The 23276-nt window shown below is 42.6% G+C and overlaps 2 protein-coding genes across 2 annotated transcripts in view; one reads left to right on the top strand and one right to left on the bottom strand.

The window, feature by feature from the left end:
* Nucleotides 1–2293, top strand: part of SACM1L (SAC1 like phosphatidylinositide phosphatase) — a 28533-nt gene extending 26240 nt beyond the window's left edge. Inside the window, exons 19-20 of the mRNA XM_035129429.2 lie at nt 283–340; nt 977–2293. Coding sequence (XP_034985320.1) covers nt 283–340; nt 977–1113 — 195 coding nt within the window. The 3' untranslated portion in view covers nt 1114–2293. The remainder of the gene's footprint in view (nt 1–282; nt 341–976) is intronic.
* Nucleotides 2294–4509: 2216 nt separating this feature from the next.
* LIMD1 (LIM domain containing 1) overlaps nt 4510–23276 on the bottom strand; it is a 43050-nt gene continuing 24283 nt past the window's right edge. The window contains exons 3-9 of the mRNA XM_035129428.2: nt 22488–22589; nt 13596–13663; nt 11547–11609; nt 10494–10624; nt 9212–9263; nt 7749–7817; nt 4510–6773 (exon numbers count right to left, since the gene is read on the bottom strand). Of these exons, the coding sequence (XP_034985319.1) occupies nt 6633–6773; nt 7749–7817; nt 9212–9263; nt 10494–10624; nt 11547–11609; nt 13596–13663; nt 22488–22589 (626 nt within the window). The 3' untranslated portion in view covers nt 4510–6632. The remainder of the gene's footprint in view (nt 6774–7748; nt 7818–9211; nt 9264–10493; nt 10625–11546; nt 11610–13595; nt 13664–22487; nt 22590–23276) is intronic.

Genomic DNA, 23276 nt, shown 5'->3' with positions numbered 1-23276 from the left:
GTTAGATGCAGCAACTAGCTTTTTCCTACAACAAAGGAGGATTCCTCCTGTATTTTAAAGCTGCCAAATTGTGGCATAGAGTTATGCCACAATAAATTTGTTGGTATATGAAACATTTCTGAAAATGGGGTATGTTCAGAATAACTCCTGTTTCTGATCAGATTGGCATGTTAAGATTACTGATGTGCTAGCACCATACGCTCTACTTTGTGTATAACTGAGCTATGAAACAGTATTATGTATTGCCTTTTAATTCTGTTTTTCCCCCATTTTCTTTCTCAGTTGCCTATTATTATGGTGGTGGCTTTCTCAATGTGCATTATCTGTTTGCTTATGGCTGGTAAGTGATCATCTGATCTGTGTCTGTGAAATTCACAGCAATGTTGTACATAAGTTAATGGCAGTAGCTTCTTAGAAGTTAACGAGAAGTTTTTATAGGAGCTCTTTCTGCAGTTGGGTATCATCAAAACTAGATTCTCACCCAGTTTGTGGGTGAGAATTTACAAGCATCATAGCAAGCAAGCCACAAAATCTGATGGCTGGGGGGGGGGGGAGCATTTCAGGTGCGTCCAAATGATGGAACACCTTTACTATGCCTGATGTCATCAGTCAGCGGGAAATTCAAGCCATGGCTGCTGCAGCGTGCCTAATGGTGCCTGCAAAAGAAGAATGGGAAGTGCCCTTAGTATGCACCTGATTCTTCCTTTGCAGCTGTGGGCTGAAATTAAGATCACCTGGTGCCAGGTGATTGCTAGGTAGGTGGACCCACTTGCCTGTCAGAAATGGCCCACAGAGGGTTGGCCGCTTCTACATGTAGGCCCCCCCCCCCAATTTCCTTGCCCTTAATGCTGTGGGAGACCTCACTTGCATTCCAGTGTTTTGCTGTGCCATGTGCCGTCTTTCACAATACATCTTCTGCAATATGGTTTCTCAGTAGTCCTTGTACATAGCTGAAAGCAATTTATTGCGTCCACAGGTGATACCTGGACAGAGACCCTGGCCTACGTGGTTTTCTGGGGAAGCGCAAGCTTTGGAACTCTTGCTATCATCCTTTACAACGGCAAGGATTTTGTAGATGCGCCCAGGCTGGTTCAGAAGGAGAAGATGGACTGAATTTGTGTGTGTGGAAAACAGCTTGGTAGGGATGGCTCCTCAACCAGTACCTGGAGCCTCTACTGACCTGCTTTCCACACAAGCTCGTGGTATTTTTTCTTTTTAGCTTTCATCTTTGCAGGGTGAAAAAGTGAATCGAACTTGTTACGTGGTGGAGGGGGTTGGCCGTTTTGATTCTATAGTCACAATGATCTTAGGAGTATTGCATTTACTGGAGAGCTTGCACACATAACCGTTAGGAGGATTAAGAGGTGAAAGCCAGTTTGCACCGTGGTCCCACAGGATGTTAACGGGATTCACAAAAAGGGTGTGCCAAGCTTCACAACCCATGAATGTAGTATTGTGAAATCTTTTGAGATGTCTCAGCCTTTTTTTAAAAAAGATGCTGTTCTCCTGATGTTACTTAGCGATCTAGCCACTACTAGGGTACAACCAGGTTACATTATCTGATACTAGTAAAAAGCCTTGCTTATTAACAATATCAACAATTGCTGCTTAATTAAACTTCTAGTTGAGTGCCCTTGTAGCCAGGAGAAAAGTCAATGTATCAAGGGCAGGGTTGTATATTTGTGTGTGTCTCTCTCTCTCTCTTCCCCCCCGCCCCCCAAAAATATTTTTCTCCTTGTGATCCCTTATCTAAAGGCAAGTCTCTCCTGCCATTTCTGGGACTGCTGATGCAATATTCTGTTTAAATCATTGTCAGGAGGATTGACTCTGTATTGAACATGTTTTGTGCTGCTTTAATGACTACAGTCCTTAGAAGACTTAGGTGACAAACTTCAGTGTGATTAAAGATTGTTTTGTCTTTTAATAAGAAGATGTAAATGGAATCAAAGAATGTAAAGCTACTTATCTGAACCCTCTTACGCTAAAGGTCCAAAGTATTTGCTTCTTTCCGAAGAGTCTCAAACGCAGTAGGTATTTCTTATTAATTTGGCAAACCACCTGCTGCTTTATGCTGCCTTGGTTTTAGGAGGGGTAATCTGTGGAAGATAATATACATTTGATGCATTTTGCGGGGGGGGGGTTAAAGTTAATTCCATATTTGCACTTGGGATCAACATCAGCTTGCTTTTTGTGCATGCCGTAATTATATTTCTCTACAATTGTAACTTTCTCTGGAAACTACTAAGCTCTAAGAATAGCCTTGTGCTGGTTATCAATAAATGTGTGTCTCAAATTTAGTGCTTCCAAGCTTTATATTAAAAACTTAGATGATCTAAATCCAAGGACCAATTTTAAAGTACTTTGTCAACCATTTTCTAATTACTTGCGTTCAGAACCAGACATCAGCTTCAGGTACTGTGAATTGTTTAATTATACTTCCTGTAATTACAGCTGTATAGTCGAGATTGCAATTATGAATTTAAGTATTAGGAGGTCATGTAAACAACTAGGGTTAATAACAGTTGGTCATTCCAAGCTAAAACACAACTTGCTGCTGCAGTTTTTCATTGTATGACAATTGAACATACTGTACAGTATGGAAACAAGCAACTGTTCATTTCAACCTTTGAATGTTTGAGGGTCTCTGAGTTAGTTTCAATATTATTCTCACAGTCCTTGTAATAACATGCGGTTTTTGTTTGCTTTTTAATAATGCAGAGGAATGAACAGTCAGTAGAGTTCAAAAACTAAAATCCAAGTCATCCACTCCAATGCGTGGAAAACATTAAAATAAAATGTTTGATTTAATGTTCATTAGCAGATCGTTTTTTAAGTTACTCCCATTAAGAACTTGTTGCAACAAAGAAGAAAGTTTGGGCAGCTAGCATTGTTAGAAGAGAACTGAATTTCTGTAGGCTTGAGGTTTGGAAGAATGTCTGTATTCCATTGCTTTGCAAAGAGGTTGCATTTCTAAGTCCACACAGTGTACTCAAACAATAATAAAACTTCCACCTTTTCTAAATACTGAATTCTGTCTCTGAATTCTGATTGATTAATGGACAAAATGTGTATTGGGATTGTGGTTAAAGGCAGAATGATGATGAATAGCTACAGACTAGTTACAGGTAGGTAGCCGTGTTGGTCTGAGTCGAAGCAAAATAAAAAAATTCCTTCAGTAGCACCTTAAAGACCAACTAAGTTTATATTTTGGTATGAGCTTTCGTGTGCATGCACACTTCTTCAGACTAGCCAAATTCTGCTAGACATAATTGGATTGTATTACGTACAGTGGTACCTCGACAACCGAACGATTCGACTTCTGAAGTCGACAACCCCAGAAGTTTTTTCACCGCGTGCGCAAAGCGGTGCGTGTGCAGAAGTGGCACTTCGACAACCGAAGACTTCGACTTACGAAGACAGCCGCGGAATGGATCGTCTTCACAAGTCAAGGTACCACTGTAATTCTTAGCCATCTTTTTTTTGGGGGGGGGGGAACTGTTGTATTTATTTTTAATGTTCTACATTACCTCCAACTTACCCCGTTTTCACATGCATCCATTTAAAGCATTTTAATGTGTGCTGCAAAATACCCAGTATGTTTAGCTAATCATGGATGGAGGACTTTAGCTGAAGGACTGAAATAAAAATAACAGTAGCTTATATGTATTTAGGTCGTAAGTTAAAATGTGAAGGAAAGCAAATAAAGCACATATCTTTTAAATCATTTTTAAAGTTGAACTACAAAGAGTACCTCATCTTCAGCGCAGTGTCCAAACAGCTGGAGCTCATGTTGCATGGATTTATGAAATATCTGAAAATATAGTATGAACTGCTTGTGTTCCCCCTGAAATCACAATAACTCCTTTCTTCCTTGTGGGTTCTACTTTGCTAATTTAGAATGCAATATAAACCTACACCATACAACTGTATCTATAGGACTCCAATGTGAGGATCGAGAATGGGAGCCAGAAAGTTAAGTTCATGGGCACTAGGCTGAGCATAGAGATTGCCACTTGCCTATCCCCAGCCCAAAGGGATAAGATGACAAGCAGTTGAAGGTGGAAATAAGAGCGTCCCATCACAACTGTAATGAACATTTTCCATGACATGGCCTGCTACACCGAGTTGGCATCCAAACACCATCTGGGCAGATCTGTTGGTTTCTCAGATGCAACAGCTGGTGTGTTGAAAGTTATAAAGGAAACCAGACCCACATGCTTTCACGATGCCCGATTGCTTTCGCTATAGGAAATCACCGATTATTTTTAACACAATAGTGACTGCGCAACCTAAGGGAGAGAATTCAAGATCTGTGATCCACAAGTTTGCATATGGAGATCTATCGGGTGATACAGCTTAACCAGAAAACCCAAGTATTTAAAACAGTACCAGGTCTTACTAGCCTCATTAAAAGAGGGTAGAGCTTGGAGGAAAATCGGCTATAAGTTCACAGTGGAAAAAATTATTTACAAAGGCCTCTCAAAAGTTGAGCACACATCAAAGCGCTGATGCAGAATTAGTTTATTGGCACTCAGTAAGTTGGGTTGCATTGGGGTGATCAACTCCTTGGCTTCTGGGGGAAACATTTTAAAATTAACATTAATTAAATTAACAACTGCTTCAGTTTATCCCAAGAATTAGTAACTAAAGTACACACACACACACAATCCAAAGCCCATGTCAAATGTATTAAACACATACTTTTAAATTGTAAAAGTTAAGATTTAAGGCACAGGAGTTCCAAGACAAAAAACAGGTGTTAATCTATTCTTCCTAAACAGTATAGAAGATCCTAGTCTTGAAAATAGGAGAAGGGGACGACAGAGGACAAGATGGTTGGACAGTGTTCTCGAAGCTACGAACATGAGTTTGACCAAACTACGGGAGGCAGTGCAAGACAGGAGTGCCTGGCGTGCTATGGTCCATGGGGTCACGAAGAGTCGGACACGACTAAACGACTAAACAACAACAGTCTTGAAAATAATCTCTGATTATTTGGCAGCCCAATCAGGCAGTGGCCGGTAGAACAGACTCTAAAGCTCTACCCAGACTCAAATTGTTCCAAGTGCTCAAAAAAAGTGAGGCTATTAAGAGCAGCAAGCTGCGCTAACCTTAAATTTGTGCTCTTGAGTCACTGTGACTATTTATTTCACAGCAATGCCAGTGGCATAGTAAATTCTGAAGTGCAGGCCTCTTCGTGACAGCCTCCGCAGCCAACCTCTTCTAAGACGATAGAACAAAAACAAGTATTTGACCAATGCAGACATTAAAGGTAAAGGGACCCCTGACCATTAGGTCCAGTCGTGACCGACTCTGGGGTTGCGCACTCATCTCACATTATTGGCCAAGGGAGCCGGCGTACAGCTTCCAGGTCATGTGGCCAGCGTGACAAAGCCGCTTCTGGCGAACCAGAGCAGCACGGAAACGCTGTTTACCTTCCCGCTGTAGCGGTCCTTATTTATCTACTTGCACTTTGACGTGCTTTCGAACTGCTAGGTTGGCAGGAGCTGGGACCGAGCAACGGGAGCTCACCCCATTGCGAGGATTCGAACCGCCGACCTTCTGATCAGCAAGCCCTAGGCTCTGTGGTTTAACCCACAGTGCCACCTGCGCCACAAGCCAGCATTTTTAACATCCCCTGCTACCTTGTTTACTATCCAGCCTGATGGAAGAGTTACAGTGAACTCTTGGCTCCCTATTTTGTGACATTTTCGTTGGCCACAACAATGGAACTATGGGGTTTTTCAAAACAGGAGTGGCAGTTCTACCCTTCACTTTGCATGCTGATGTTATCTGTCTCTTCTTCGGGCTTGCCTTGTTCTGCGGATTTTTTCCTCACAGAAAAGCTTATTTATCTGACATGCGGAGGATTAGCAAATAGCAGCATCCCGGGAGATGACCTCATCATCACCATCCCTGTTGTGAAGTTAAGTGGCAATGTTTTGTTCCTACTCCACAACAACACTTGCTGGTGGCTGAGCTGTGGGAACAGAGCTGGATTTCTAAAACGAATGGTGAGGGCAGATCAGCCCCTCCAACCTGCATGCAATAGGATAGGACAATAGGATAACTTCCACCAATGTAAGGAAAGGCAGGTGATTACATCTCGGTCACCACAAATTAAAAACGGCACGAGAGTCTGCTCAGTATGTAGACTCGCTGGCAGGCTGGACGTTGTGTTTCCCTGATTGGCATAGAGTGACTATCAGAACAAGAAGCCACAAGAACAAGAAGCAGGTGTATTGTCACTTATTTGTGGCACTTTCTTGTGTCCTTTAAAGGGTATTCGTTGTGATTTTAGTTGCTAAAGATTCCTCCCAAATGACTCGAGAAGAAAACAGTCTCTCCCGCCACTTTCTCTCAGCAAAAAAAAAAAAGGGGGGGGGGAGAAGCACACATGGAGCCACAAATCACTCCAGCTAATACTGGTTTTTGTCCGAAACAAAAAAAAAATCCTTTGTTGTGTGCAATTGCCACACACACAATGCACAAGGCCAAAAAGAAAGAAAAAAGGGAGCCTCTTCCTTCATCTTCTTGCTGCAAATTGCCAGCTGAGGGAGATACGCACCTCAAAAACGATAGCTGCGAAAACCCTTCCCTTGGCAGGCTTCTGGGAAGTTTGGCAGAACTGGCTAGAAATGGTGTAGGTAGCCATCTGCATGAGTTGTTGTGCCTTTCTCTATATGTTTAAGGTGGCAGGAATGGCAGAGCAGGTGGTCATCTAGGGGGTAACACCGATGTCCGTCTTCGTCGTTGAGTTCCATGCTGCAGTCCTACATAGGAAATGAAAGGAATAGAACTGCTCTTCAGGACATGCATCAGCCATAAAACGAGGCCTTTCTGAGGTTTATGTACAATCTTCTGATCAGCAGCCCCAGCCCAGAGTCAGTATAGATTAATAGTCAATTCCTAGCTGTCAGTTAAGGAAAACTTGATTCTGCCCCCGTGAAACAAAACAGCATGAGGATTTAAAATAGTTCGCTCCAAGTGAGATTCTGCGCAACTGCCCTATGCTGAAACAGATGTGTGTGTTTTTAATTCTAAACTCAGCAAGGATGCCTAAGCTGGAGAACCTCTCAGGAGTTTTGGACTTTACACGTGGATTATACAGGGGGTTGTATCCCAAGTTAGTCCTATTCAGATTAGGCCCGCTGAAATTCATGGACCAACTTACTGTAAGTCTGAGTAAAACTGAGAAATATACTAGGGGGTACATCTTTAATCTTGGTGTTATTCTAACAATTGGCATGGCTTGGGGTTAGACAGAATTTCTGTGGCCTATTGAAAGGCATGTCAAACTGACTACTGAAGACAATCTCTTGTTTTTATGACACTGGCAGTGTTATTTCTGTTTATGCCTTGATTTGAGTCACTCAAGCTAAAACAAAGAACCTCTTGGGGGGGATCAAGGTCCTGACATCCATATTAACCCCATACGAAGCAAAAAAAAAAAATCACTGTGGAAATATGTAAGAATTGCCCGTCGTACATCCTATTTGTGTGATAAGGATCACCTCCTTATTTACTGGTGTCCCATCTGGAAATGAATGACAAACTACCGCTTTCGAGTTATTTCAGATCAAGCGTGTCCAATTTGGTCGCTCTCCAGATGATGTTGGACTACAACTCCCATCAAACCAATGGTCAGTGCAGGATATCCTCTAGCGGTTAAACAACTGTCTCAAAACTACATATACTTGCTGCTTGTATTTACTTTATATTGTGTCTGTAATGAACAGCTGGCCTACCTCACAGCAGTAACATTCCACATGGTAATCCTTGTGCATTGACACAACACGTATAGTCTCATCGGATCCCTGGGAACATTAAAGCACAAAACAAAGACAAATGGGCTGAAATGAATTAATCTGGAATTTCTTCTGGGCCACGTGAAACTTGCTTAGGGCAAAGTGAAGGATGACGCGAATGCCTAAACACAAAGTTTGTGCAAACCTCTGGCTGTCTCTCCAAGTGAGACAAACCAAATGTCTACACACTAAAAAGAAAAAATCCCTGATTTAAGCAAAGACAAAATTTTACAGGAGATACCCCATAGCATTTAAATACTCTCAAGTGTTATTGCTTGGAACAGCGATCCCAAGCATTGCTCACATATTTTAGGTCAGCAAATACCAAAAAGGGGGAGGAGAGTTGTGCATTTGAAGTTCTGTGCAAAGGAACACCCATGTAAATTAGTTTTTTGTGCGACATAAGGCTCTGAACATACATTTGATTGCTGTGTATAACTTATTCTGGTTTTGAGGAAGATTTTTCTTTCCAAATTGGAGGTGGAAGGGCATGAGGATTTTGGATTTTTACTCTGAAGCAAGTCCCACTGAGTTAAAATGTGCCTTACTCTCTAGCAAGTGTCCTTAGGATTGCGGTTACAGGATTGTAACTCAGCGCTGCAGTTCCATTTATTTAAGTGGGGGGTAGGTGCCGCAAACTTTTGTTGGATTGTATCCTTAGGATCCAAACCAGTAGAACTTAAAATTTGGCTAAATTCCATCAAAACCAATGGAAACCATTAACTATGGCAAAATCCCCTTCCCAGAAGAATGGCACCTTAAAGACTTGTCTACAGAGATCCATCTGTAAAACCTCACACCTCAAGGAATCTGTTAGTTTTCCAAGTGCCACAGCAGCCTTTGTCTCCAGTTAGGAGCTCTTCACAACTATCTTTCACAAGACTGGGGGCCTTGCTAATATTCCACTCTCAGAGATTTGTTTATTTTAAAGCATTTCTAAAGCACTTGGGGGGGGTTGTTGTTGTTTTTAGTGGCACATGCTTTGTGCAATATAAAAATCCAACACCCCCCCTTTAAAAATAAAACTAATGAAAACAGTAAAAACATAAATAAAACAGATTTAGGGGGTTCATATCCATAAAAATGGGTCCAATCCTATGGGTCAAGGAAAGCTCAGAGAAAAGGTAAGTCTTCAAAAGATGTCTGAAGCAACAGATGGCAGAGGGGAGGGCCTTCCACAATGCAGGGACAAGGGCAAAAAATGCCAGTCTCCAGGTCACCACCCTGGGATATTCTGCAGGGGGCAGTGCCATAAGTAGAAGTTCTTCAGATGATCTAAGTGACCTAAGGGTAGGTGGTCTAGCCATGCTTCAACAAAGAGCTTAGAATAAGACTATTGCAAATAACGGGGGGTCTGTAGCATTTCTGAGAAAAGGTAGAAGCAAAAAACATAAATCACTTACCTCACTTGGCAGAATAGGAAGACCACAGGCTGCACATTTTGGCGCCAAAACCCTTTATAAAACAAAAAAAGTGGCAAGTTACAAACATGAAAGAGAAACCAGATTTGAATCGTTTAAAATTATTGTTTCAATGGGCACTGAACACTTTGCACATTCTCCAAAGCACACCGAGGTCCCAACTTTGCATTTTCCCAGTTCTAGTGAAAATGCGAGCATGGGAAAAGGCTGGTGCAGTGGGACGCCTAGAGCAGAAGGGGGCAAAAGGGAGGTTGGAATCTACTGGGAATCTCTTGATCATTTTGCTGCAATAGATTGGCAAGGGTTCCCCGACTCCAAATTGTTTTGAGAACAGCTAACTACTTGTTGCACCTAAATTAGGCTGCACAAATGAAGAAAACTAACCAGGTGTGGCCTTTTGTGTGAAGCGACTAAGCAGATTTGGTTTTCAAAACGAATTCCTGGGCCCTGTTGTTTAATTCTAACTGTGTGTCATTTGCACCTGACTGGTTGGGATTCTAGCAGATCCGAGAAGCCTGAAATCTGCTCATCTCTATCCTAAGGGCAGAAGATGATGAGACTATATTGTTGTTGTTGTTGTTGTTGTTTAGTCGTGTCCGACTCTTCGTGTCCCCATGGACCATAGCACGCCAGGCACTCCTGTCTTGCACTGCCTCCCGCAGTTTGGTCAAACTCATGTTCGTAGCTTCGAGAACACTGTCCAACCATCTTGTCCTCTGTCGTCCCCTTCTCCTAGTGCCCTCAATCTTTCCCAACATCAGGGTCTTTTCCAGGGAGTCTTCTCTTCTCATGAGGTGGCCAAAGTATTGGAGCCTCAGCTTCACGATCTGTCCTTCCAGTGAGCGCTCAGGGCTGATTTCCTTAAGAATGGATAGGTTTGATCTTCTTGCAGTCCATGGGACTCTCAAGAGTCTCCTCCAGCACCATAATTCAAAAGCATCAATTCTTCGGCGATCAGCTTTCTTTATGCTCCAGCTCTCACTTCCATACATCGCTACTGGGAAAACCATAGCTTTAACTATATGGACCTTTGTAGGCAAGGTGATGTCTCTGCTTTTTAAGATGCTGTTTAAGATGCTGTCTAGGTTTGTGCAATATAAAAAGAGACTATAGGTTGCTAGAATTTTTCCATTACTTGATGCACCCTCATGATCAGCAAGCATTGCTGTCTTCCTGTGAATACACATATTTACTTGCAAGCAAATCACATTGATTTCAGCAGCTCTTGCTTGCAGCCAAGTCTGTTTAGATCCCCCCCCCTTACTTGTGGTAATCTCGGACACAGTAGATTTTGTTCTCACTGTCTACCGTGAACGGCACTCCATCCAGACATTCATTGCAGATCACACAACGAAAGCAGCCAGGATGGTACGACTTCCCCAGAGCTTGCAAAATCTGCAATAAGAAACAGGAAAATGCTTCTGAGCATTCAGTAAAAAAAAAAAAGCAATACAGAAACAATTGCAAAGGAGTGTAAGGAATATACCGGTATCACAATTACAACATAAGGATGTTTGTGAATTGTTCCCTTAATGGTGCTCTGCTTCACAGCAACCATGCCATAACATCAGGAGTCCTGTAATTAATTTGAGCAATTTTGGTAGGAAATTACTGGCAAGAGGCAGAAATGACAGAGAAAATCTCTGTCGTCGTAATTATGATGGAATTTGAAGCAAGCAAAACAGCATCCAGTCTGAAAAGACAGGGAGCAGGCAGCAAGAGTGAATTCAATCAGGACACAGGAAAAGAGAATAGAATTTCCAAACAACTATTGCGAGAAAACTCAGGTAAGATTTTTTTAATTATTTTTATGCCCCGAAGGGCTGCTCTTGATTACAGCAACCAGCTGTTCGCTGCTTCAAGTTAGGCTGGAAGTTGCATGTGGCACCTGGATTTTTCTGGCATACAAGTTTATGCAGAACCATTTAGTTAAGTGATTGACTAAAACCCGCCTGATTCCTTGACTAGGGTTTCGTTAATCAGACGACAACAGAGGCTACAGAGGAAGCATTAAGAGTCATGTGCAATCACAAGAGATTACAGAAAAACAAAAACAGCACTCTACCATATATCTTGCTTTACAGGATGCGAGCATCTGCACACCTTAGAAAGTGCACACACAAAAATTATAAACAAGACAAAATGCACACGATTGGATTTAGTCTGCTTTCCTCATTTTCCTTATTCCTCATCCAATAAGAAGTGGATGGCATACAGCAACAACAGTTCATTCTTTTATTTTCCATTTAGGACGTCATTCTAAAATTACTAGGACTTTCCCTCCATAGCGTGTTTTTCACACACAAAGTTCACTTACCATGTCCATGATCAAATGGCCACATATGAAGCACCTGTCAGCTGACTGCTGGAAGCCTGAATACTGTAGCGGGAAAAGAAAGTTTGCTTAAAACTTTTGATTAAAAGCATGAGCAACCTTTTCCTAATTTCTTAACTGGAATAAGGCCAGCTGACCAGGGTGCATAGCCACTATAATATCTCTGGGCACATGACCCCCCCCAAAAAAAACCCCAGCTTATTCCATTTTTAAAAAGCTTCCTTCCTTCATTTTTTTTTAAAAAAAACATATTCCCAAGTGCTAGCGCAGTGAAGAGACAATGAGAATGAATAGCAAAGTCCCCAGTTCTAACCTCATTTTAGCAACAAAGACATTAGGCAAGCCACTCGACCTCATAGACACTCATTTGCCTCAGTAGGTTGGATAAGTACTGCTGAAATAACATATGTGAACACTAGGGCTGGCTCGAAAACCACTTGTCAGCTTAATAACACGGTATATAAACAACCCTTGTGGACAAGCACATACTTACGAGGCTCCTTTATATCTCAGACATAATCTCATCATTATATATTATGGAGCCAATATACGACTGTCCAATTACTGCCACTCAGTTTATAGATAAAGTCCAATCATTAGTAGTAAAAGCAACATGAATAAACAGTGAGCTATGTGAAGTATAATTGGTTTAATTCACACTGAAATGGGATTTGGTGAAAGGGTTTAACTGTAAGATTCCATTGAAGCTAAGAGCAAGAAGTGGTCTCTGGCCTCCTTAATGGGTTGGTTATTAACTGTTGTTGTTGTTCTCAGGTAGCTCTGACCTGGTGTTTTAACCTTAGATCACATGAGAGTGATCACATTTCAAGTTTGTTATCTCAGAAGTGTGGCTGCTGAAGGCTTTCTTCTCAAACTCGGTGAGAGTAAAGATGCAAATGTGAGAGCGAGGATGCAAATGAAAACAGCTCAAGGCAAAATGGATGCTGAAAGGAGAGACAGACCCCTGTTTGGAATATTTCGTAATTTATAAGATGCTGAGCCTACGCCTTGGACTGGCATATGTCTTACGGAACTGCTTGGATGTAACATTAGATGTTTTGGTTTTGACTTGGAGAAAGTTCGGCAAGTGAAGTTTTAATTAAACATATGGGCCTTTGACGACGTTTCATTTCCAAAAAGGAGTTTTCATGCATCCAGTCACTTTAAACTGTGCAATATTAATATCTGCAATATACCTAGATGTAAAAATCATTTATTTATTTATTTTCCAGCTAACCTAGGTATACATGAGGACCGCGTGAACAAAAATCTAGAATCTATACTTGAATCTTGCACATACATTTCAGTCCGTAAGGACAAGTAAGGGAAAAGTGCAAATCACAATGCTGCAATTCTTTTTTTTTGGGGGGGGGGGAGTCATCAGCACCGATTGCCTCATTTAAGATCCTCTCTGCTTTCACAAAGGTGCTTAATCAGACACAACAGTTAAGAAGAAGTGTTAATTCATGCCTTACTCATCAGATGTCAAGGAAATAAACAACTACAGTGGTACCTCAGGTTAAGAATTAAATTCGTTCTGGAGGTCTGTTCTTAACCTGAGGTACCACTTTGGCTAATGGGGCCTCCCGCTGCCGCTGCTGCTCGATTTCTGTTCTCATCCTGAAGCAAAGTTCTTAACCTGAGGTACTATTTCTGGGTTAGTGGAGTCTGTAACCTGAAGCGTCTGTAACCTGAAGCATCTGTAACCCGAAGTACCACTGTATCTGACAATTAGAAGATATCTGAAGGGAGCCCTGTTTAGGGAAGTTTTTAATGTTTGATGTTTCATTGTGTTTTTAATATTCTGTTGGGAGCCGCCCAGAGGGGCTGGGGAAACCCAGCCAGATGGGTGCTGTATCAATAATAAATTATTATTAAATTATTATTATTTCTAAAAAAATTCATCACTCTAGCAACACGTAGGACACATAACCTGACCCATTGCCAGTGGGTTATCCACCCTGCAATCCTCAACCTCATTTAGCATTCCCTCCATGGGCAACAGCATGCAAAAGCCTGTAGCTTACTCACCAGGAAGTCTTCTTCACAAAACACTTTCCCATTAACAAAATAAAAGGCTTTTCCTCTCAACTTCCGACCTGCAATGGAAAAGGGGGGTGGGGGGAAATGATCAAAGACCAATAAATAAAACATTTGAATGACACCAATGGAAGCCAGAAATGAAGATGCAGTTTCGATGCAACTAAATGCTAGGACAGATGCCGTGATCCTGCCCTGTGCTTTAATGTGCATCCACAATTCCTTACCGCAGAACTGGAGTATGAAGAAGCAAAGGCTATATACCATTCAGGGCTTTTTAATTTATAGCCTTAACTCCAAGCTAGGACCTGTGAGGTCATTATACTGCACAGATGCACCCAGAAAATATTTGCTCCGATAGCTCAGTTGCTAAGACCGTGGTACTGATAACACTAAGGTTGCAGGTTCGATCCCCATATGGAGCAGCTGCATATTCCTTCATTGCAGGGGGTTGGACTAGATGACCCTCAGCATCCCTTCCAAATCTACAATTCTATGATCCTACTTTAGAGCACCATTTAACCTGGTGATGGCTTTCGACTCTAACCTGTAACATGAGCCCCACACTTCCGTCCATCTTATTCTTCCTTCCCACTCACCTCAACTTTCTCTTCATATTATAAAATATGAAAAGCTCGTTGAAAAAACGAAATAAAATGGGAGCAGCGCTACTATCGCAATCCATTTTAGGCAAGGGCCGTGACCAAATATGTCACAATTCACCAGTTAAAGACAATGCATTAAAGTATACAGATAGCAGGAGATAAAACATTTCCCTATACCTAGCTCATCACATTAACACCAGATGGCGCCTCTCGTCAAGGCAGGAAAAAATAGATGTTCAGTCCTTGTGGGATAAAGCAATTCTGTAAATGTCCACCTTACCAATGGATTGCAATTTTAAATATTCCCAATGCAAGACCCAAATTGCATAGGTTGTATCTGGTGTTGCTCCACTGATAGTAAGCCTTCTGAAGAAGGAAGGCACTTAGAAGCGTTGGATCTGAATATATACAAGCAGAGGATGCAACAGGTGGAACTCTCCCAAAGACCCTTTGTCCCAGGGAAGGGTGGTTTGCACTGGGCACAGCTGTCCCTCTGCCCATTGCTGCTGGTCACTGCCAGCCTTGACCCGCAGAAGGAAGCTAGCATGACTCTCTCAGTGCAGAGCTCCAGGGCGCAATGCTTTGGACCCAAGCTGGACCCACCACTGTCACGTGACCTGCAATCTGTTAGTTCCTTGATACCTTCTTCCCCATTGGACACACTCAGCAGGGTAGCCCCGCTGGTCAGGAGCCAGGGTTAAGATTGCTCCCCAAGGTAGGTACCAAACCAGGACGCAGGTGGCACTGTGGTCTAAACCACTGACCCTCTTGGGTTTGCCGATCGGAAGGTCGGCAGTTTGAATCCCCACGACGGGGTGAGCTCCCATTGCTGTGTCCCAGCTCCTGCCAACCTAGCAGTTTGAAAGCACGCCAGTGCAATTAGATAAATAGGTACCCCTGTGGCGGGAAGGAAAACCTGTGCGCTGTGGTTTCTGTCATGGTGTCCCGTTGCACCAGAAGCGGTTTAGCCATGCTGGTCACATGACCTGGAAAGCTGTCTGGGGACAAACGCCGGCTCCCTTGGCCTGAAAGCGAGATGAGCGCCACAACTCCATTGTCGCCTTTGACTGGACTTAACTGTCCAGGGGGTCCTTTCCCTTTCCCTTACCAAACTAGGGGAAAGCCCTTCTGGTGATAACATCCGGCTTGGGGAATGTGCTCCCCAGGGGACTCGCCTCAACACCTAACTCTATCATTTCAGTACTGGGCAAATCTCGTTTTTTTTAAAAAATTCCTAAGCTTTTATACACTGCCAACTTTTCGAGTGGCACGGTTTGAAGCTGCTGTATGTGTGTTTTTATTGCTTCAATTCTTTATCACAAGTCGTGCTATTTTGTGGTTTCGTTTCGCAACGTTTGTAATGTTAAAAAAATCCTTTCGTAAGAAACCCTAGGAATGCTGACTGACCAATGAAGGAAAGGATGCATGCTCATTTGTTTATACAAGTATTTATATACCCCGTCCCCTTGCAAAAAACCAGAGCAGTGTACAACAACATGAAAACATTCAAGCCAAAATGATCATTAAAATGACTGGCTACTCAAGAGACATTTTAAACATCTGCATATGCCTGTCAGCGGGGCAGGGGCAACTAACAGTGCTCTTCCAGAATATCTCCGTTATTGGGATATTTGAAATATATAAATCACTGAGCAATCAGAATCCAACTGGATCTGCACATAGCCATTTTATTACTTTACATATTATTTGGTTTCATAATTGATTCCTGGGCTCACGTCTCATAAAACTAAGCTCAAATTATTCCCTGATAATGTGGATGGATCATATTCTGTGTTCTGGGCACTGAATTCCATATTTACAGAGAACTTTTCCATCCTTCTATGCAGCGAAAAGGGTAACATATGAAACAACCCTCCTGTTACTGATAATAAGGAAAAGCAGGGTTACAGTTATATCGCTTGGGGAAGAAGTTTTACTGGAACGTTACAAGATGTCCCTGAAAACTCTGGGTCTAAATCTCAAGGACTAGCCTGCAAGTCACAAAAGAAAATGTGCCCCAGGAACCCAAGCCGGTTGGGTCTCAATTCAATGGTTTAAAAAGCCCAAGCGGTTATCAAAACAAGAAGCTGTCCGAAAGCTTTTTGGCTTTTTACAGCCAATACTTTTTTCTGGGTGATGAAAGCTCTCATTAGGAAAAAAAGGACATATCTTGGATAGCTCTACCTCTTATGTGACAGACACAAGTCACTTAACAGAAATTCTGCATTGTGCCTGTCTTAAAACTTGGCAGCAACGATGTGGCTGTGACAGAACGATGCAAATTGCACTGTTTATTACCGTATGTTCTGTTACCGCTTTACAGAATATCAAATCTTGGATATAAAGCCTACAGCTTTATAGGGGGCTAATCCCAAGAGTCTTTTGCCTCACTGTGCTGCCTTGCATAAATGTCTGAATGTAAAAATTACAAAATTGAAGTGCAGACGACTGGAGCCAACGCAGCTGCCAAATTAACAGTTAAAAATAAATTTTAAAAGGCAGTGCAAGCCTACTCAGAATATGCCCCACTAAGTTGAGCTTACTCCCAAGTAAGTGGTTATAGGATTTCAGCCTAAAGCAATGCGATGTGTGGAGCTGCAGGATTCTAAATTGAGGCTCTTTTTGTTCTTATGAAGCTGTGATATCCTGAAATATAAGACACTCTCTTACTTGAGAGGTATCATACAGTTCTCAAGAGACAGAGGTTGTGCTTTATTGCATCAGACCACCTGCATACCTCTTTGAAGACATGCACTGAGGGTAAATTCTGCTTACTATGATGTCCTCTCATAGAAATGTCAGACAGCTTAATTTATGGGCTTCTCCAGAGACTTCTAATTACTACTACAGAGAGGCTGGTCCTGAACTCTTGATTCCTAGCAATACTTCAAGTCCACTGTCTGCTAGACTCATCCATTTCACTGCCAGCCAGAGTTCATGCACGAAATAACCACGTTGGTATTTCTACTGTCCTTTTTTTACAGACTGTAATTACAGGATACGTTTTCCCTTTGCAGTTTGTAATTAAAGATTTGATGCCTGTCGTTTGTGCATGGCTGATCCATTTAAGCAACAGTTCTCATTCCCTCATACTTAAGACTTAACGGTAGCATGTTTTTATCTTCTAGATGCCACTCTTTATTATCCTGTGGACAGCAGGGCCCATGTAATCAAAATGAATTTTGGACTTTGGACCTCTGTAATATAAAATTCAGAGTACCAGCAAGAACCTAACTCCACTGGATGCTGTGGTACTCCGTTTCAGTTATGTCAAAGGAGATGTTTTATGTGGTCTGAACATGCTCCTGCAGCCACATCAGGCATATAGCGAATTGGTTGCCAGCCTCCCTGTGGTCTGCATCAATCCCTTGCACTTTTGACTGTTTCCTATTTTTGTACTGGTTCTGCCCATGCTTATTACCCTAGTTCAAAAAGAAACCAAGGCAACAAGCCAGACAAGAGAACATGTCTCTCATCAGCATTTGAGTAAGAGCTCCGAAGATTTTAACATAACTAGCTAGGGACTCAACAAATTTTTTTAAAAAAAACACAACAACAACAACGTACAGTGGGGATTTGGGAAATTTTTGAAGTTCTGTGAAAATAATATTTTAAATATTAATTCGGATGGCAATCATCCCAACTGTATTCCAGGTGAAGGTCCCTGGAATGATATGAGTTTTATGGTGAATCTAGCTTTGTCTTTGAGTCAACATCTCCCGGGGGGGGGGGGAGAGTGTGAAGGGGCTTTTCATTAATTAAAAGAATTTAAATCCACTTTTCCACCTCAGAAGTATATGGGGGGGGGTTGTTTAGTGAAACAAAACCAGGTCCGTTGCTTATGTCACATTCTCCAACGTTTTCCTGGAAACTCACCTGAACTCACCTGTATAAGCATTACATCAGAAGCCATGTATAATGCTACGAAAGTATAATGTTCTAATGTCAACAAAGATACATCAATACAACCATGTTAAACTGTTTAAAGATGAAAATGAATAAGAACTATGTTACAAAAAAACTCCAACCCTTCTTTGATGAAGGTACGTACTATCCCTTTCCTCAACAATCATTCTCACCTCTGTTATTAAGGACAGAACACCAAAGGAACAAAAATCTACCATTTCTATTTGCTGGCATAACTCACCCCCTTTTCCAAGATGTGAAAAACGTCAGGCTCCAATTGTGGGTTTTATGATTTACCTAACATCTGGAACATCAGTTCCCACTGCATGTCAAACATCTTGTTTTTCGTTTTTAAACCTTATACCTCTCCTAATTTCTTTCAGTCATTTAAAGTACTTCCTCTGCACTTCTTTTATTTGTCCCTCGTCATTCCTATCATGGTTCAAGACAGCTCAAAATATGAGAAACATATGACACAAAAATGCCAAGTCTATGTGGCTTATACAACATCGCTGGGAAGAGTTTGCGTTCCAAGCAAATGTGTGAAACTAGACTACAAGTACCAAAGGGTCAAAGGGTCTCTGGCAGGTGAAACGATACACTGCATGGTTTTCAATGCTTATTTCTGTGACGCAGTAAAGTGGTACCTGTCTTGTGAATTTTATGGCCTGCGTCCAGGAGAGCGATTTTACTGATCCTTCAGCAAGCCGTATGTCCAAGCTGCTGAACTGCAAAAAAACTGCTTCTGCAGCCACATGCAAAAAGGGATGTGACCTCATTTTCTCTTGTGCAAAGAAAGGGTTTGCGTCAGAGGAAAGCTGATGAGTTGTTACAGCCAGTTCCATGAGCAATTCCTGGAGCAAACCCAAGTCCTGGAGTCCTCAGCCATAGCTCTTGCCTCCTGAACCAGCCCTCAAGTTATAAAAGCCTGTCCAAGAGAGAATACAAAACGACTTCCTGTACACAGGATGGCGACACGAGTTTATGTGGCAACTGAGTTAGGTGCATTCTGTAGAATGCAATCTTCTGTAGAAAACATATGAAGTAGGAAGGACAGGTGTCCTTCACAAGAAGCCCATGTAAATAAGCCTGAGAGGTCCAATTTGATTGCTGACTCCTTGGGCATTTTAAGGTCGCAGATCTATCACCTGCATTTTTACTGAGGGCAACACCCTTGTAATGGCTAGGAAAACATGGCAAGAGTCCCATCCACATAGAGAGGATTAACTCTGACATTCATTTGATACAGAATAATACTAATTATATATGCAGTGCATATTTATCCTTAATGCCAAAATACAAATCCCCATATAAATACCAAACCTAAGCATACTTTTTTTTTTTGCAAGCAAGTGCGACTGAAATAAATGGGGTTTACTTCCAAGGGTGCAACCTATTTATAGTGTAGAATTTAGAACATTTGTAGCTCTGGGCAGCTAAGCCCACTTATTTAAATATTTTTAAACAGGAGTCTAATCAAGATGAGGACATGGGAGCAGTTTAGGTTTAAAAGGGAATCTATAGATATCAGATAGCGTCATTCATGCCAATGTGCTCCACTGACATGCAGAAAGTTATTCCTGATGTTTAGTCAGAATCTCCTTTCTTGTAACTTGGATGCATTGGACTAGTCATCTGGCCTGGGACATGGCAGTTTCCCAAATGAGAAGTTCACTAAAAGCAGACAAGCCCCTTGGGAAGACAGCTTGTCCACCAGTAGTGGTGTTCATAGGAACATGGGGAGCTTATATGGAGTCAGAACCCTTTCCCCCATCTAGCTTAGCACTGTCTACACCAGGTGTGACCTTTGGCTCTCCAAACGTTGCTGAACTACAATTCCCATTAGCCCCAGAGGACCTGGCCAACAGTTAGGGATCATGGGATTTGTAGTTCAGCAACCTATGGCGGGCCAAAGGTTCCCTACATCTGGCCTATACTGCCTAGCAGCTCTCTAGGGTGTGAGGAAGGGCTCCCTCCTAGCCCTAGCTCAGGCATGGGCAAACTCAGCCCTCCAGATGTTTTGGGACTACAACTCCCATCATCCCTAGCTAACAGGACCAGTGGCCAGCGATGATGGGAACTTGTAGTCCCAAAACCTCTGGAGGGCCTAGTTTGCCTATGCCTGCCCTAACTGGAGATGCCAGGGTGTCAGGGACTGGGCAGAGGAGGAATGGTAGAGACCGCCTCCCCAGCCTGAACCTTCCAGAGAAGACGACGACAGTTCAGAATTACAACAGGGGTTTGAGGGAGATCACAGCTCAGAGGCAGATGAGGAGGGAAGCTGGGAATTAGTGGGAGAAGAGGAAGAAGAAGAAGCACCAGAGGGGGGGCAGCTGATGGACATAGCATCTTTAGAAAGCATTCCAGACCCCCCCTCCCAGAACCCAGCGAGCATTTAAAGTAGGAGAGCAAAGAGCTCAAAGGCAGAGGACACAAATAAGCACCCGTAGTGATGAGACATGAAGAAGGAGACGGAGATGGTGGAGACTCACTTAGGGCAATGCCATTATTCCAAGAGGCTGCATTCCCAAGCCCCTCTCTGTGAATATTGAATAAAAAGCAGTTGGTTCCTGGAGAACCTGTCGTGGGGGTTGGATCCACTGCTGCCTGACACAGGGACTGAACCTGAAGCTTTTGGTTTGCAAATCTGATTCTCTACCTCTGAGCTACATCCTTCCCCTCCAAAATGCCAGCCATGAGGTGTATTCTTTGGCACACATTCGGTTTGCATGAGGTGCCGAGTTCAACACACCCAGCCGACTCCCCACCTCTCACACTGGAACCCTTTGCAAGTTTCAGAGGTTCCCCAGTGGACAAGCTGCTATGAAAAGGTTCCCTGAAAGTAGAAGTTTGAAAAGCCTGTGCGCTAAGCCTTCGAAACCGGTGTAAGATGACAAGAGCTTGTGTTTCAACTATTATTGAAGAGATGCTTATATAAGCCTGCAAGGCACGAGTAAATTTAAACACATTCCCGGAAACACTGAAGCATTTATCGTAACTCTGAGTACAAGAAAGAATGGAATCCCTATTTTGGGAAGTGAGGTATGAGGTCCTGAGTATATATACTAAAGAGCCAGGTGGCCTTTACTGCCACTGAATGAGCATCCCTCTAAATATAAACAGGTATGACTAAAATAGTTGTCTCAATGGAAAGAGACAGAGACCATGAGAGTGGAGCACTCTCTAATTCCAGCAGAACCATAAACCTATTATTATATGACTCCAAACACTTACTAACTCCCTGTAAAACCATTACTCTTCCATCTATGAAATGGGGGCAGGGGAAGAGAAAATCTAACCACCAATCTAACATCAGAGAAGCTTATTTTCCAATTCTTGATTAGAGTCCCATCTACCAGCATGAAGAGGAAGTCTACCTGATTTTTCAGCCCACTAGCTGAATATTTTCCTCAGTCCAGCTGCTGAAGATGGGCAATGATGTACTGCAGGCCACCTCAACCTCGGCACTCCAGATGTTTTGAGACTACAATTCCCATCATCCCTGACCACTGGTCCTGCTAACTAGGGATCATGGGAGTTGTAGGCCAAAAACATCTGGAGAGCCGAGGTTGAGGAAGCCTGATGTATTGGCTCCAGCCCCAAAACAGCTTGACTGGGGAGAATTCGACTGAAGAAGTTGGCTGTCATAATAAAAAAGAAGGGACAAAGATGCGGGAAGACTGGATAGATATTCCAGGAGTTCACCAGGCCCCTGACCATCAGGTCCAGTTGTGTCCGACTCTGGGGTTGCGGGGCTCATCTCGCTCTATAGGCCGAGGGAGCCAGCGTTTGTCCGCAGACAGCTTCCGGGTCATGTGGCCAGCATGACAAAGCTGCTTCTGGCGAACCAGAGCAGCGCATGGAAACGCCGTTTACCTTCCCGCCGGAGGGGTGCCTATTTATCTACTTGCACTTTGATGTGCTTTCAAACTGCTAGGTTGGCAGGAGCTGGGACCGAGCAACGGGAGCTCACCCCGTTGCAGGGATTCGAACCGCCGACCTTCTGATCAGCAAGCCCTATACTCTGTGGTTTAACCCACAGCGCCACCTGGGTCCCTATGTAATTAAAAATCTCTTCCTAATTAAAAGGATGCAGAGATTGTGCCAGGAATGCAGAAGTGCAGGGGGCCTAGGTCTCCCCACTCCTGCGTATCTGCAGAAGTGCACACATGATTGAAAGAAAAAAATGACAAAGAGTTAAGGCAGCATTTTAGGAGGCTCTGCTAAGTGTTGGAGCTCAGCAGATGCCTGACTTTGCTGACCTCTGACATCAGGTTTGTGCTCATTTTTTCCAGGGCAAGGCACACGTTTTCTGCAAATCTCCTCCAGCCTGTAAACAGAGAAGCTTTTCCTTGATATAACAGATACTTACTACATGCCCCACAGGTAAAGCATCCGTCGTGGTAGAGATTCCCCATTGCCTGGCAAGCTTGGTTTGCACCATATACACCTTTGTTGCACTTCACGCAGGTTCCTAAAAAAGACACACACACAAGACAGGTCAGATGAAGACTCCATAACACTTAAATTGTAATCCAAGCATGGGAGAAATAGAGTACGCCCACGAGAGAATATACAGGTGTATATTATGGTTTGTTTTAGAAACCACGCTGGTGGAAAAACATAGTTCCAAACATAAAAAGCATAAGGGTTCAATGCACTAGTTTATTTATAAAGACAGATAGCTGGGAACAAGCAAACATGCTTTTAGGAGGTAAAATTGTTTCACTTATCTGAAGCACATTCTGTTCATTTCTATAATCTGTTTACCCTAACAGCGCTCAAAGATTAATTTTTTTTAATTACTATTTTAGAAAGCTTGATGTGAGCAAGTAGAATGTTGCACCCCCTTTATTTTCTTTTTGCCAATTGCCAAACGAACAAAGTGGCTCAACTATAAGGGGATTTTTCTTCCTTCAAAATCACATTCATCCTCATTTCAAGGCCACATAAGGAAGCGTTTCATATACCCTGTATATGAACGGTATATAAATTAAATAAAAATAGATAGACAGGTAGATAGATGACAGACAGACTGACAGTTTCTGTATTCTGGTCTTTGCTTTCACAAATACATATGGTATGTTCTTACCCATTTCCATCTGGAACAGTGTTTTCCCAAACTTGGGTCTCCAGCTGTTTTTGGACTACAAATCCCATC

This window comes from Zootoca vivipara, chromosome 12 (genome assembly GCF_963506605.1).
Source record: "Zootoca vivipara chromosome 12, rZooViv1.1, whole genome shotgun sequence".
In the NCBI taxonomy this organism is placed as follows: Eukaryota; Metazoa; Chordata; class Lepidosauria; order Squamata; family Lacertidae; genus Zootoca; species Zootoca vivipara.
This window is presented reverse-complemented; position numbering and strand designations above follow the sequence as displayed.